Source organism: Fistularia commersonii, chromosome 14 (genome assembly GCF_037954325.1).
Source record: "Fistularia commersonii isolate RoL2024-O1a breed Wild chromosome 14, RoL_Fcom_v1.0, whole genome shotgun sequence".
Classification (NCBI taxonomy): Eukaryota; Metazoa; Chordata; class Actinopteri; order Syngnathiformes; family Fistulariidae; genus Fistularia; species Fistularia commersonii.
Genome location: NC_141297.1, coordinates 10,685,611 through 10,701,177, shown reverse-complemented (window position 1 = coordinate 10,701,177; position 15,567 = coordinate 10,685,611). Strand labels below are relative to the sequence as shown.

Sequence of the window (15,567 nt, the reverse complement as noted above, 5' to 3'; positions counted from 1 at the left end):
TCCACCTCCCTCATGAAGCAACTGGCTGGGCTAAATCTGAACCTAGACACACACACATACACACAACAGGAGGGGGACACACTGAGGGAGACACAGTTTCGCTGAGAAGTACCCACTGATTTGGATTGGGACCTTGAGTAAAATGTCAGTTTCTTTTTGAATTTTTTTTTTTTTTTTAAATCTCAACTGTATGCTTTGGTGATTCTTACTAGTTGATTTAAATTCAACAAGGCTCTGGCCCTGTGAGCCTCCTGGATGAACTTGTACGGACATATTGTTTGTTCCTGCTGCTCACGAAGCCAAGATAATGAATGGTTAGTTGCGTGATTGTGTGTGAGGAGTTCAGATGATCATTGAAACACACATGAAATCCAAAACAACTCTGGCTCACAATAACTAGAGGTAAGTTATCAGCTCAGGGCTCAGTTGATATCACCTTATCTGTCTGTACAGTCCGTGGTACATGGCTTTAGTATGGTAATGAGCTAGTGAGGCAGTTATGTAGTTAATCATCAATTAATTAATTTAGTTAAACACACAGACTGTAGATATGAGTCCTTCCTGTTTTTCGGCCCTTGATTCAGATTCCAACTGTGTTTTGTCTGTATAGGTTCAACAACCAGCTCTAATAATAGCTGTGATTAATCAGCTGCTCATATGGCTTTTTTATTATCTTCACATAGATGTGAAGACTGCTTTATTGATGTTAACAACAGAATATCTTGTAATTCCCATGCTGATCCCCAACATTCCTCTGTTTGCCACCCTTCATCATATACTATTTATGTTTATGAGATTAATGAAGTCTGATCGATTTCCAACTCAGTAACCAGGAAACTATCAGTTATTGTGAGAAATTAAAATGTTAATTTAGATGGACAAAATGTTTACCTGTCCACTTATGAAAGCAATAATGGGTAAAACATATATACAATACTTAATAAAATACAAAAAGTATATTTGGTATATTAATCCAACAATCAGAGCTGACTTAACCGCTTTTAACAAACAATTATATAACATTCAATTCATGCTCCACAGGGCACAGGGAATAGAAGAAGAACCACAGCTTCTACTAGTAACAGTAAAGGAGGCTCTGTAGACAATTACGTGTCGAATTAAACAACAGCTGTGACTGTTGGAACAGATACTGCAAATGGAGTTTAGTTATTTTGATTATTTCTGTTGTTTTTTCTTTTAGTATGATATGTAAACCTGAGAGAAAAGAAGCAAAAAAATTATAATTTGTAGATCAAAGCAGCGTGTGTTGTATATAAGTGTTTTCTACGTGCAAAATTGTAATAAACTGGTGATATAACACATATGAGTACCAATATGGAAATATGAGTACCATAGTTGCAAAAACAGTCTAAGCTTCTGTACATTTGGATGTTCCCCTCAGGAGGAGGCAAAATGTCAAGACCTCCTTCACAGACCACCCCTCAATTTTCCAGGGTGAGTGACAGAGACCTTACCGAGATTGAGCTACACTCGGTGGACTCTATCAATGACCTCCATCGGACACACCCCGAACACAGCCACAAAGGTACAACCTCATTCTTGATCTTAAGTCATAAAAAGATGCACACAGATATTGACTAACTGTAGCCAGACATCTAACTGAATACACATACATTTTGAGAAGAAAATGTATTTTCACTTGAATGCAATGCATTTGGTTGAAAAAAAAGATGGGTACATAGACAAACACCCCTGACAGAAGCACATTCACGTTCCAGAGCAACGCAGGTACACTTACCACAACCCAAGTGATGTGTATGATTTCAGGTATGAGGCCTCCTCGTCCGGCTTACACTCCGTCTTTAAATGGGAACCTTTATTCATCTGAAATGGCAGCTGTCAACCAACGCAGCGGCTCAGGCAGCAGCAAGTGGCAGAGCCGTCTGCAGGACATGCTGAGTTCATCGCATGTCTATGCATTAGGCTGTGCAATTATCACGTTGCTTCTGGTAACGGTGTTACTCATTTTCTACTTTTTAGGTAAGATATGATTGTTATATCATTCTTGTTTTCACTAGACTCCCTTATGTCAAATTTCTGCAATCAGCCATCTTATTTGGGCAATTTAAAAACGCAAAGTAATTTATAGCTCTAAGAATGCCAATGTTTACAGGCAGTTGTGTTTGACTGTTTTCCTCCTGCAGTGAAACAGGACAGTGCATTCCGGATGTTGACTGAAGCTGTGAGGGAGAAGGAGATAACAGCCTCAGATCTGTCACTACTGATCCAAGAACTGCAGGCACTGCGAAACAATATAACAGCCATGGGAGGAGCAGCATAAAACACACAAAAAAAATAGATGCAAAAGTATACCAATTGGTCCATGCATGAGCGCATGCACACGCACATAAAACTTGAAAAGTTTACATGCAAACCCTGTTAACATTAAATATATCTCAAGAAATGTACATAGTGGAACCATGTAACTGAAAGAATTGGTAGAACATTGTTATTCCCTTGTTTGGTAACTTGAGAAAAGTGCTTTTGAGGATCATTTTATTTTATATTGATGTTATAAATGCAGTATGATTAAGTAAATTATAAAACTGTATATTTTCATTTAAATTGAAAACCACACTTTATATTAAACTCCTTGTAATAATGTTATCAAAGAAAAGCCATACAAAATGCTCATCACTGTTACCATATGTTGATAAGAGATAAGACATGCTTAATGTTGCATTATATGACTTTAATAAATATTTTAGAGAAATTCTATGAACAATTAAGAAACTGTTTAAACTATGAGTTTGGTATACTTTTATTAAGGAAGGAGTCATGTTTTATAGTCTTACTAATGGCTAATCGCTATTTGCTGTTGGGATTATTTCAATTTAGAAATGTTTTGTCTATAAATATCTATCTTTTAACTAACCAATTGTAAAAGGTAACTATACTAGTTGGCAGCTACTACCCCTATAGGGAAAGGCATATTAAGATTAATAGGAAATATATTAAGTCTCTCATTGTGCAGGTATTAATGTGACTGTTAGATATGTTTTTGTGTGGCAAGTAGGTCAGAACAAGACCAATGTTAGGAAGGTTGAAAAATACTCTATGGTGTTCTGAGTTATAGAGCTATTAAATTATGTGTTAGAATTGTTAAGGACTTATTCCCAACCTTTAAAGGTCAGACCTTTAATACAAAGTGTTATTGAAACATACATGCTAACAGATATTACTGTTACAAACCTTTAAAACAAAAAATGTATTAAGACATCAAATGATCTAATAATAATAGTAGTAATAAATATGTGTGACTTGATGTAAATCAATGCAACAAAAAGTTGTAACACCAAAAATAATTTTGAGCAACCAATAAAAAAGAAATCGAAGAGCATTTCATCAGTTTGAAATTTGTGTATAATTATTTTCATATAAGTATCATTCATCTTCAATCAAATATCCTATATTGTTAAGACTATATATTCAATTTAATCACATGTCAGCTGCTATCTGAATAAAAAAAAAAATTGAGTGGCTGCTATCACTTAATTAGATGTGATATCCATGGGAATGAACTGATATCCATCACATGAAAAGTGGGGTTTTCATTCACAAAGTCTCCCAGACTTCAAGTGAAACAAACTATTTCTAGGGGCTCTTCAAGTTTAGAGCATTTCAATATGGGTCAAATGTCCCAAAGTATTTAATCAGTTAATTCTCTTCAGCTTCTTTAAGTGTATTTGCTGTTTGGTACTTATGTGCAGACAAAAATATAATCATAATTACCTTATAGATGTGTAATCAAAAATAATTGAATAATAAAATCATCATTTCAAATGTTCAACTACTAGACACAAAACTCCTATACCATTCATTCTGTTTGTTACATATATGTTAAAGGGTCACATCACACTTCTTTTAGATGATATTGGACTACAATTGTCAAATATCATGACTTATAAGGCAACACTTATAAGCTGAACAGTAAAATGGCACTTCAGTGTCTATGCACACAAATTGCTACAAAAAGCACATTTATTTGGGAACCTTATATTAGACACTTGAAAAGAGGTTAAATTACTTCTCTTTATTTCAAGATCGGGTCATATATCAAAGAATGATATATCAATAAATATTTTTATCTCATTTTCTCTGGCAGTTCATTAACACGTGTCCATCAACACATCTTTAACATAACTCAGCAATCGCAAATAACAGGAGGAGGAGCATTGGGTGTTTATTGCCGTTGTCGTTTTACTTTCTCTTTGCAGAGGTCAAAAGAGACAAACAATAGGTTACTTCAAATATTAATTACCTGTTATTGGAAAAAGTATTTGCAATGAAAATAAAAAGAAGGCAAACAAAAACCTTTTAATCTAACTATGCCAGTTTTCAGTTCATCAAGCTTTTAAAGAAGTTAAGTAAACATTATTTGTGCAGTTAAATTGATCTTGAACCAGAAAAATGACAAGATTTCCTTTAAATCCATCTGCTTAAGTACAGCATGACTGTTAAGAAGTAAACAACGGTGACACCTGAGTTTTCAAAGTCATTGTTTTCTGAATCTCTGTGTATGTCATCGTTTTAGTCTATCCGACCTTTTTCTTTAGTTGTTGTTTCAAAGACCAGTATGAGTTTGTGCAAAACATTCCTGCGAATTTCTTCAAATGTCTTTGTGCATCCAAAAGATGGGTGCTCCTTTGGCATCTCTGTAGGGAGTGTCAGTGAGAGTCTGCACCACAGGACATTCTACAGCTTGGGGTTGAGCAGGGGAAGTTGGAATAGATGGAGGAGCAGAGGGAAGACTTGGGGGTGGTGGGATGAGGGGAGAAACAGGATATGAAGGAAAATATGGATGAGAAGGAGGAATAGAAGGAAGAGGTGGTGGTGGAGGAGGAGGGATGGCGGGAGGAGGCAACAAACTTCCTGGTGACTCAGTACCACCCTTAGGTCCAGAGTTCTGGTTCTCCTCTTTCACTTGAGTGCCCATTTCTGTTTGGATTGGTTTCTGGTTGCTCACATTGCCATTTGACATTTTGGAGAGTCTCAAAAGCGTCTCCATGGAAACAAATGCTGTCATGGCACCAGCACTCTGCACGGGCGTGGAAAGAGTATAGCCAAGGTGGGCATAGAAGTGCTGTTTATCATGAGTAGTCAGGCACAAGCGTTTGAACCCTCGGCTTTTGGCATAACTTTCAGTCTTGTCCATCAGAGTCCGGCCATAGCCCTTCCCTCGCTCCAACTTGGACACAACAACAGACCCAACAAACAGACTGCTGCTGTGACCAACGACCCGGGACAGCTGGGCATGACCGAGCAGTTGCTCTGTCTCTCCATGATTGCGCAGGAGAACCAGGCAGACAGGGAAATCTGGACAGGATTTCTGTAGTGAGTGAACACGGGCAGCTTGACTTCTCTGCCATTCAGAGTTGATCAAGTCAGCGCAGGGAACCAGCAGGTCTGGACGCTGATGGATGGGAACCACATACATCTTCTGTGAAGGGGCCAAGTCTATGTGAGGGGCGTTATCGCACAGTACGGTCTCGCAGACCTTCTCAACATGTTTCCTATAATGGCATGGGGCCGACTTGGAGTGCAGATCAATGTTTAGTCTATTTTCAGTCTTCAGTTTGGGATGTACAACCTCAGACCTGTATCAATCAAGATTTCATTAGTCAGTCTCCATTTAATGATATGAAACGTGGTAGAGAAGTCACATATGAGAGAGTTTTAGTATTGATGTTCCTAATTTATTGGTTAGTGAATTTATATGAGATACAAAGCTTGATAAAAAATCATTCTAATTGAGGGCCAAAAAACAAGAAATTAATATGCATCAATTTACGAAACATAAAAAAAAAACAATGTCCTTCAGAGAAAAACAAACAGTTTAATGAAATTAAAAAAAACCTACACTGACTGGACAGAACACATATGAATTCAGAATTGATAGCAGGAGTCCATAACCTCCAAAGTTCCAAAAGGATTCAGATAGGATTAATTCATGCCATTTTGTTAGGAACTAGCTGAAACTGCTTTCCCTGAAGGAGGGAATAATTGTCACTGCAATGACTACCTGTCTGGACAACAAAGAACACAGAATAATAAAAATGAATACCAAATTAAATGATCAGACTTGGGGTTGTCTTTAACATACAAAGAAATCACTTAAAATAAGCAGGGACTGTTTGAAAAGAGCAAGCAATAGTCAAATTACTTGCAAGCATTTGGCCAAAAAATTGCATGGTATCCCAAAAAAAAAAAGGCAACTGAGCATCACACATTTATTTTTATATGGCATCACCCATATCCTGCATGAACCACCTAACCTGCATGACAGCAGGATGTATTTTACAGTAGAACAGAATCAGTAAAGAAGTGGCCTAAAGATAAACTGCACCTCACCTCCCCTCTCCATTTATCCTGTTTCCGCTGTCAAAGTTAATACCAACAGACTTTATTGTATTCTAGTAAAAAAAAAAAAAAAAAAAAATTGGAAGTTTGCAAGATAATATTTGCTGTCAAAACAGATACACAGGTGTTGTTAATATTTAGCAACAAAGTATCTTTTTAATCATATGCAAATATTTGATCAGCTTTTCTCAGCTTTTGCTCAGAACAGAAATAAACCCTTTTAGACTTGTTTTGATCAAATAACGTATTATATCCTAAAAATGGTGATTACATAAATCGTAGACTACACATTCATGACCACTTTAATATTGACCTTTTATATATTTTTATTTTTTACATAAAAAAGATTTCCCGCTGGTGACATACTAATAGAAGGGAATTAGTACTAATTACGCCCGCACGGATACAATCATAATGAAATAAAATAAAATAGTGAAAAAAATTATACGAAACACATCTGTCCATAGACAAAGCTGAGGTTCAACGGCGCTAGTCCTTGAGATAGTAAATTTGAACCAATCACGTGCTGAGAAAAGTCCGAAATATAATTTAGTAAAAATAATGATCAAAAAATGCATTGCTGATTCTAAAGTAGATTCAGATAACATGCTGTTTAGAGTAAGAGATTATTTTAAAACCCTTCTCTCTTCCACGTCCATTTATGGTAAAGCTCGATGTGGCAAGAGGAGACGCTGCCTCCCGGCTAGCTCGTTAGCTTTAGCAGTTTATTCAGTGAACTTGACTCGCTTCTTTACTGTTCCAAATGAGCATAGGTTATATGGTTCAGCATTTAGTCATGGCAGGGTACAAAACTTTTGTTTCTTAACAAAATTAAATATTTACCTACATGCTTAGCATCGCAGTCTCTCCTTGTCAGTTACTTGTTCATGAATAGGCAGCTGGTCAATTTTCTTTTTGTGTCGTCGGCATCCGTGAAATTATTAGGATCCGGTCTTTATAAGATATCTGAAGTCCAAAGAATTGTCTACCACCGTACAAATGTCGCTCGATCGTTCTATGGTAAGTGTTTTTATTGCTCCGCACTCACCTATCGCAGTGTCTGCCACCATGTGGACAGGAGTAGCATTGCACGGAATCGGCGGGATTATTTAGGTGAATTGCAGAAACTAATTTTTACAAATGATTGAAACTTTGTTGGACTTGTACTGTTATCCAGAAAAATGCAATTTTAACTTGCAGTCCTTGCTGATTCTGTTCAGGGATATAAATATGAATTAGCATGAAAGTTTAGAAAATTAAGAATGATGTGATTTGCCTTAAAATCCTTACTTGGGGTTGAAGCACCAGAATCAGTGATTTTTATCAGTTGTCAGCAAACTCAAATGATATACTTGACACACAATTTAGTCTCAAGCTGTTGCATTTCCAATGTTGAGTCTTTGTTTTATCATAACTATAAGTAACACGTCATTTGCACTTATTTTCAAAAATGGGTACGTCATTAGAAACTCTGAAGGAATCAAACGAAGAGGCAAGACTTTAAGAAAATGTTTGCTTTATTTTTTTGTACGGTTTTCTTTTTTTTGTTTTTGGTTTTGTTGATTTTTTTCTTCAGTTTTTATCCAGGACAACTCATTCAAGGATAATCAAGGAGAAATAAGCACTAATGTTTTTTATTATAATTTTTTTCATTTTTTTTTTTTTTTACATTTTTTCAGAGATGGTGAAATAATCAGAGTTGGTCAAAATAAAACAAAAAAAATAAATGAATATATAATAACATTACATTAATAATTCAATACAATGAAGTGTGGCGTAGAATAACAAGGGCCCGGAAATCAAGGGGTTGTTATTGTTTTCACTGCTTCTTCTGTGGTACTGCAATAATCACCAGCACTAACTCAACTCAATCAACAACAGTAGAGGAAGAAATGGAGCGCGCTCACAAAGTTTAGCACCCCGGCCTCCCAAAGAGGAAACACTTTTTTTTATTTAAATAATATTTTATCAAAGCTTCTGTTTTATTCTTCATAAAATGTTTCTAAAATGTATCTGTATTTTTAAACATTTCTCTTTTTTTTGCATTTTTTGATCCATCTTCCTTTTCAGATATTAAGTTTTTGTCTCCATTTTTGCAAATGTGGGTGTCAAAGTGTTCTCCTGTATCTGTACCTCTGTGTTTGAGTGTGTGTGTGTATATCTGTGTGTTGACGTGTCCTTGGCAGAGGCAAATTTGAGCGCTTGTATGAATGCAAAGCCTGTGCATGACAATGTTTCTCTAAAAACTCATTTATGGAGTGTATATGCTTTTGCGTCCTTTCACTGTTTTACCTGTATGAAAGGTAACTGCAGCAAAGACATTCATACTGAGAGCTTGAAACTGGTTTCAGGAAAAATGGTCAGGTCTTTAGCTACCTGCCTGTGTGTGTATTTAGGTGTGTTTGTAAATTAAGTGAGCTTGTCAGGGAGTGCGTTGAACTAGATAAGTGTGTGCACGAGGGTAAAGAGACTAAGTGTCTACAGTGGTGTCAGCTTGTGTGAGAACGTGTTGGTTTATACACCTGCAGGTGACCAAAATACAACTTTCCATAGTTTTGTATGATCTGGATAAAGCTTATTAGTCTGCATGATGTGAGAGGACATATCAGGTCTGTGTGTATGTGTGTGCGCCTGTGTTTATGTATGTGTGTAATAAAAGGCACGGAGGGTGGCGTGGGAGGCTCAGTCTCTCAGGTCCATGCTAGAGCCAAACAGGGCCACCAGCTGCTCCTCGTAGTGGGCAATATTCCTCTTCATGATCTCCTTACAGGAACCCAGGAGGCGCTCAAATGCCTGCACATCTATTACTGTAGAAGAGAGACAAAACAGGTTACATACTGTATTGAAATACTGTAATTATGTATGATATACCGACAATTATCAGTGTTTTATTTTCTTCTGCACTCGATATTTGTAAGACTATTCCTTTTTAGACAGAAATTGTGTAACTGTCCGTCATAGTACAGAACTTCACTTGTCCATCAGAAACTTCTGACCCAAAATCTGAACCAGAAAGCAATTATGTGTCTGTAGTTCTGGATACTGTAAAGCTAGATCTGCAGGACAATGTAGATAAATTAACATTGTTTTGAAATACAAGACGTTAAACAGTCACAATTAGCAAGAACGATGCCCAACCAGGTCCTGGTTGTGCCTTGCCCTATAGAGGATCAATCTATTCTGGTGGTTGAAAAATGGCTGCAATCAGACACTGAGCAAGAGATGCCGTTCTAGAGGAGTCAGAAAATAAAGAGGTCTGACTTCACTCTGAGAGATATGTCATGTCACATTAGCAATGACAATTAGGGGGCAAACAGTCAGTCATATTTATTATTTGCAACCAAAAGTGCTAAGCGGATTCTAAACAAATGTGTCATCACATTGTGGAAACAACTCTTGGAAGAAATGACATGTCAATTATCAATGCTGTTAAAACCAGAAGGAAAGGAAGGACAGGTAATCTGGATGTATCTTAAGTTCTTGGTAAGGCAATTAGTTCTGTGTTCTTCAAAGAAAAGGAAAATCTAAGTACCGTGAGCTCTGTGTTATGATATTACTGTAACACCCATTTCCAATTTTCTTTGGTCAAAAGACAAAAAAAGACATTATTGCTAAAGCAGTAAAGCCTTTTCTTTGGATAAAAATAGAGTATTGAGTGGTGAAAATTGGTTGTTCTGGGGTACTACTTCATGGTAAGAGGATCATTGTTATATATGCTGCTATAAAATGACTGAGGGATATTCTTCTCAGATTAAAGCAAAACTTTGCAGGTCTCTTATTCCACCAAACAGTCTACATGCAAAGAATATAACTGAGTATATTGGCTGTGCGCACACTATAAATTCAAAACCAGGGAAGAACCAAATGCAGGAGTGACAACACATCTAACAACCCGTGAACATAAATAAAAGCAATACATTTAATACACATGGTTGCAGACATGGCAGCAGTGAGGGAGGAGGTGGAATCACCTCTAAATACAACCAGCTGTAACAAATTGTGGAGTTTGTTTTCAACACTGAGGGACTCCTCATTTACACTAGAACTTGACAAGAGAAGCACTCCATGAAAAAAAAAAAAAAACATGAAAGAATGTCCTTGAATTAACATTTCATGCAAAGCAGCAGCACACAACATGAAAAGCCAGACACCATTGTGTATTACTCAAACACAAAATACCACTTCATATCTCATGAAAAACCACTTTAATCAGTTAAATTACTTCAAATTTAATACCATAGTTTTGGAGTGAAGTGGTTTTAATATTCTGTTATAAATGCTTTTCATTTCACACACAGCTTAACCATGCCCAAGGGATTTATTGAACCTTTTAAGTGGCAGTTTTATTTGCTCCCATAGCTATTAAAGTATTATTATATAACAATTTACCTTGAAATAAAATCACCACAGGCTCATAGAAATAACACTGAATTAGGATTGAGAGAAATACTCTTTATTTCTCACTTTGGACTGTAAATGACTGCTTTTGTACAAATGTCAAAAAGCAAGTCCCCTGTTACAATAGTAAAAGCGGTCAAATCAGTTATCACTCTGCAATAAACAATCAAATGCACCAAATGCAACTGTAAGGAAACTTTAGTAGAGTACCTTCGAATAATGATTTGAGCACAACAAACACATTCATAAACTTCTTGGGATGAATAGTGTTAAATAAAGTGTTTGTTAAAACTCGAGGTCAAATACAACAGCAAAGGTCTTTCAAATTTGTGTCAAGTTTGATTTCTGATTATGAATTAGCAGTGGCAGCAATGATAATGACAAATGTGTCAAGGGACTGTTGCAGACTGTATTTCATCTTACCCAACAACTTGACGTTGCCCACTGCGTAGGCTGAGGCAGCCCGAGGCTTGTTAGTGACCAGGGCCAGTTCCCCAAAGTACTGACCCCTGCTACAGCGAGTTAACTCCACCTCTGCATTGTCTGCATGGTCCGCCTTCGTCTGTGGAGTGAATGAGAGAGCACAGGGGATGAGATGATACATTATGATAAACTGTTAAGAATCACTGAGCACTCAATTTTTTCTCCTCAGCAAGACAAACTAAAGGCAAAGGTGAAAGAGTAATCCCTACTGACACTAGGCAAAAACCTGTCATTAGTTATGTGCTGTGATGCTTTTTGGAAGTGGGGGTTGGGCCTGTTGAAAGTATCTACACAGACGCAATCTGGCAGAATAGTATCAGCTAATGTAACACTGTTTTTTAAACAATACAGGTGCATCTCAATCTATAAAAATATAATCCACAAGTTAAATTATTTAAATAATTGATTCATTTATTTCAATTATTCCATTCAAAAGGTGAAACTTCTATAGAGGTTCATTTCACATTGAATGATATAGTGTTTTATTTATTTTAGTTTTGAGAATTATGGCTGTTGCTAATGAAAACCTCAAATTCTGAAAATGAAAATTAGAATATTACAAAAGCTCAGCTAAAAAAGAATAATTAAATATAGAAATGTTTGCCTACTGAGAAGTACAGGAATGTCCATGTACTTCATATTATATGCATTAATTTCTCAGTTGGCATAATTAAATATAGAAATGTTTGCCTACTGAGAAGTACAGGAATGTCCATGTACTTCATATTATATGCATTAATTTCTCAGTTGGCACTCCATTTGGATGAACTAATGTGTCATGTATGCCATTGCATGTAGGCGATCAGCCTGTGGCACTGCTTAAGTGTAATGGGAACCTAGGTATAAGTGATGAACCTTCAGCTTGTCTGCATTGTTGAGACTGGTGTCTCTTATCTTTCTCCTGACAATACCCAATAGATTCTCTGTGGTGTATGTAATGAAATCAGCATCTCCACAAAAGCTTGTCAGCATAGGAGAGCATTAAATGCTGTAACATTTTCTTGTAGGGTAATACACTGATTTTGGTAACACAGTTGACAGATACCAGCAGAAGGCATGGCTTCCAAAAGCAGAACTGACTGTGGAAAATTGACAATGAACCCCAGCAACTTAAATTCTGAGTCCCTCCACTCTTGCCATCAAGATGCTCTGTTGGTCCACTTAGGAACAGTCCAGTTTTTTTGTCCTTAGCCAGGCTAAGACACTTCTGATGTGGTCTCTGGTTCAGGAGTGGCTTGACACAAGGAATACAAGTTAGTCGAAGTCCTAGATATGTAAGCGTGTGGTGGCTCTTGAAGCGCAGACTCCAGGTGCACTTTTTGTGGATTCCCCCCAAATTGTTGGACTGGTTTGCTTAACAATGCTCTCAAGGTTGTGATTATCCCTGCTGCTTGTGCACCTTGTTCCTTAAACTCAACTTTCCATTAATATGCTTGGATATAGTACTCTGTGTACAGCTTCTTTAGGGATGACCTTTTGTGGCTTAGTCCTTCTTGTGAACGGTGTCAGTGACTGTCTTTTGGACAACTGTCAAGTCAGCAGTCTTCCCTATGATTGTGTAGCCTCCTGAGCCAGACTGAGAGACCACTTATAAGCTCAGAAAACCTATTCAGGGGTTTTGAGTTATTTAGATGACAAGAGTATGACGCCACGAGTCTACAGTATTTGACTTTTTCATAATAATCTAATTTTCAGAGCCACTGAATCTGTTTTTTCCACTAGCTGTAAGTCATATTCCTTGAAAATTAAAAGAAATAAACGCTTGAAATATATCCCTCTGTGTAATGAATCCATATAATATGGGAGTTCCATATGGAATTCCTAAAATAAATTAACTTTTGGTTGATATTCATTGAGATGCAAGATAAAATTCCATTACTGCAAAATCCCTAGATATTTAAACCACAATACTGATTCAAGAAAATTAAGTTGCAAAGACAATTATCTTACTTTGCTCTTCATCATTATCTTGACATCCCCGGATTCAACAACATAGAAGCAGTCAGCCTTGTCCCCCTGCGAACAGAGAAAGGAGGAGAGAAGAATTAAAGAGAAGAATTAAAAATACAAAGAGGGTGGCACTAACCACCCTGCGTATACAGTTAACTACAACAAGTTAATCTCCAGATTTAAATTTAAATTGAAGTAAAAGCGGTTGAACTTTTAAAGCACATGCTTCACATCTTTAGAAGGCTTCAGATCAACTTCCAAACTTCAGATAATACTGACGCCATAACAAAACATGGTACTTGAACATTAGATTCAATTACATAAACAAAAGAAGTGAGCTTACCTGCGTAATGATGCGCTCACCATCAGGGAACTGCTTAACTCCTAAGACATCCACAATCTTCATCCTCTCTGTTGCCTGATTAAGACATCAAGATAAATAGTAATGTTTCAATCAAATTACATGTGTATTTTGTTAAACTGCTTAATTTCAGCTGTCCTCTCTTGACCCTTTCATCCTCACTACTTTAACTCAATAGGATCATTTGGTGTCCTTAACAGCGTTGTGGAAAAACATACATTTAAGAAAACGATATCTGCAGGGGGTGCTGGGCATGTCATGAAAGAAGATGGTTTGGCGAAATCTGAAGAGACAACAGCCCCTGAACTCACCTCTAGTGATTTGAGTAAGGGCACTGACTCTATGAAAGCTTCGTACATCTTCCGCTTCTTGGCATTGTTCTTCACGATGAGTCTACGAAATGTGGCGCGATCCTAGGGCAAACACGAAACCCCAAGATGGACAAAAAAAAGAAAAACGGGTTATAAGAAATAAAAAAACAAGTTCGAGAAAGCTGAGATACAGTTGATGGTTTTAATCTTTTCAGCCACAGGGAGGAGCTGCAACAGTATCAGAGCAATGGATCCATTCATAGAGAAGCAAACCCCATTCTTAACATTTGTCTGGAACAGGTCAATATACTTAATGTTAGAAATTAGACTCTTGAAAACAAGTAGACCATGCAATCAGTGGCGACAATTTTTCTAAAATATCTTTACATTTCTGAATGACATGTCACATTAACTTAACAAATTAAATTGGTTTTGCTGTTCATTTATGATTGCGTATTTTAGTGTTCTTACCAGCCCCCATAGTGCACCCTCCTCGGTGGCAATGATGGTGGCAGCACGTGGTGTGTTGTACATAAGAGCCAGTTCCCCAAAGCTGCCCTTATTGTTATACTGACCCACACATGTTCCCGATACCACAATGTCAAATACACCCCTGGAAAAAGAGAAACGTGTGAGTGATAAAAAAACAGAGGCAACAAATAAAAAAGGAAAAAGCAAGAAATAAATAAAAAATAATATTATTAATCCAATTTTTACCTTATTTAATTTAGTTGATCATGATTTTAGACTCTGACCTGAATGGTTTAATGTTTTGTCTTCACACATAATAAGTATTTGAGGCTAAATGCAGATGGTGCTGCGGGGCCGATACTCACGGGATAGACCCTGTGCACGAGGATGGGATTCGTGGCAAATGGGTGGTTGTATTATGCATGCACATGATTAGTCTATTTTCAGACAGGTCAGTGCATTTGTGAATGAGAGCAGGGAAATGAAGGCTTCTACTGTAAAGTGAACATCTTTTTATCTAACTGTTAATCTACTGTTTATATATATATATGCAACATACGGAAATCAGATCAATGCATAGGAAATAAAAAGATAGCACATGAGGGCAGAATAACACAGAAAGTAGCAATAGACCAGTTTTGTCTTCGCCTGAAACATCAGACAGGATTCCTTGAGAGGCAGCACTGCTTGAGCTAGCTATCTTAGCATCTAATGGCAACTACAAGCATGAACAAGGCCCATAGAAATGGAAGGCACACAGATTAAGCTACTTAAGGTTCCTCCACAAACAATATGGCTACAGTTTCAAACTTTCTTAAAGGCTGATTCCTAAACCACAAATACAATTTAATTATACTTAGTTACCAATAGACAGAGGTGGGCAGCAACCCCCCAAAAAAAGTTTCAAAGGCTGGGGGTTCAATTGAGATTGTATCAATGATGGCTTGGATCAAAATACTTGAAGTTTCCCATGCATTCTAAGTACTACTAATACATGTCTTGCGTATTGAACATTTCACTGCTTCCTAACCCAACTACAACACACAGAACATTCTAATACTCAATTAAAAAGGGAAAATGGTGTTGTAGAGCCAGTAGAAGAGGTATTTTCCTGTAAAAATTGGCATCTTTCCCTACGCTCCGCTTTGCGGAGGGCCAGTGGAAACAGGTGACAGACTAGCCACACTGGATCACAGAGTGAAGCTTTATGAC

The 15,567-nt window shown here is 37.1% G+C and overlaps 3 protein-coding genes across 4 annotated transcripts in view; 1 reads left to right on the top strand and 2 right to left on the bottom strand.

The window, feature by feature from the left end:
• The first annotated feature begins 31 nt into the window (after nucleotides 1–31).
• Nucleotides 32–4,054, top strand: LOC147227251 (uncharacterized). Its single transcript, XM_086158969.1, has 4 exons — nucleotides 32–402; nucleotides 1,403–1,546; nucleotides 1,789–2,001; nucleotides 2,166–4,054. The coding sequence occupies exons 2-4, from the start codon at nucleotides 1,414–1,416 to the stop codon at nucleotides 2,300–2,302; spliced, it is 483 nt and encodes a 160-aa protein (XP_086015095.1). The 5' UTR covers nucleotides 32–402; nucleotides 1,403–1,413; the 3' UTR covers nucleotides 2,303–4,054.
• Nucleotides 4,055–4,193: 139 nt separating this feature from the next.
• Nucleotides 4,194–7,661, bottom strand: naa80 (N-alpha-acetyltransferase 80, NatH catalytic subunit). Of its 2 annotated transcripts, none has more exons than XM_086158968.1 (2): nucleotides 7,225–7,661; nucleotides 4,194–5,618 (listed from the first exon to the last, which is right to left on the bottom strand). In XM_086158968.1, exon 2 carries the CDS (start codon nucleotides 5,456–5,458, stop codon nucleotides 4,631–4,633), a length of 828 nt encoding a protein of 275 aa, XP_086015094.1. In that variant the 5' UTR covers nucleotides 5,459–5,618; nucleotides 7,225–7,661; the 3' UTR covers nucleotides 4,194–4,630. The 2 variants fall into 2 exon arrangements, with proteins under 2 accessions (XP_086015094.1, XP_086015093.1); XM_086158967.1 differs by having other exon boundaries at nucleotides 7,229–7,661.
• Nucleotides 7,662–7,880: 219 nt separating this feature from the next.
• prkar2aa (protein kinase, cAMP-dependent, regulatory, type II, alpha A) overlaps nucleotides 7,881–15,567 on the bottom strand; it is a 35,820-nt gene continuing 28,133 nt past the window's right edge. Inside the window, exons 6-11 of the mRNA XM_086158966.1 lie at nucleotides 14,356–14,497; nucleotides 13,885–13,986; nucleotides 13,556–13,630; nucleotides 13,213–13,278; nucleotides 11,203–11,341; nucleotides 7,881–9,188 (exon numbers count right to left, since the gene is read on the bottom strand). Coding sequence (XP_086015092.1) covers nucleotides 9,064–9,188; nucleotides 11,203–11,341; nucleotides 13,213–13,278; nucleotides 13,556–13,630; nucleotides 13,885–13,986; nucleotides 14,356–14,497 — 649 coding nt within the window. The 3' untranslated portion in view covers nucleotides 7,881–9,063. The remainder of the gene's footprint in view (nucleotides 9,189–11,202; nucleotides 11,342–13,212; nucleotides 13,279–13,555; nucleotides 13,631–13,884; nucleotides 13,987–14,355; nucleotides 14,498–15,567) is intronic.

Excerpts from the sequence above, each read along its gene's own strand:
- LOC147227251 (XM_086158969.1), top strand. The coding sequence starts at position 1,414 with ATGTCAAGACCTCCTTCACAGACCACCCCTCAATTTTCCAGGGTGAGT. Across the intron at positions 1,547-1,788 it reads CCCCGAACACAGCCACAAAG|GTATGAGGCCTCCTCGTCCG; the intron begins GTACAACCTCAT and ends GTATGATTTCAG. Across the intron at positions 2,002-2,165 it reads ACTCATTTTCTACTTTTTAG|TGAAACAGGACAGTGCATTC; the intron begins GTAAGATATGAT and ends TTCCTCCTGCAG.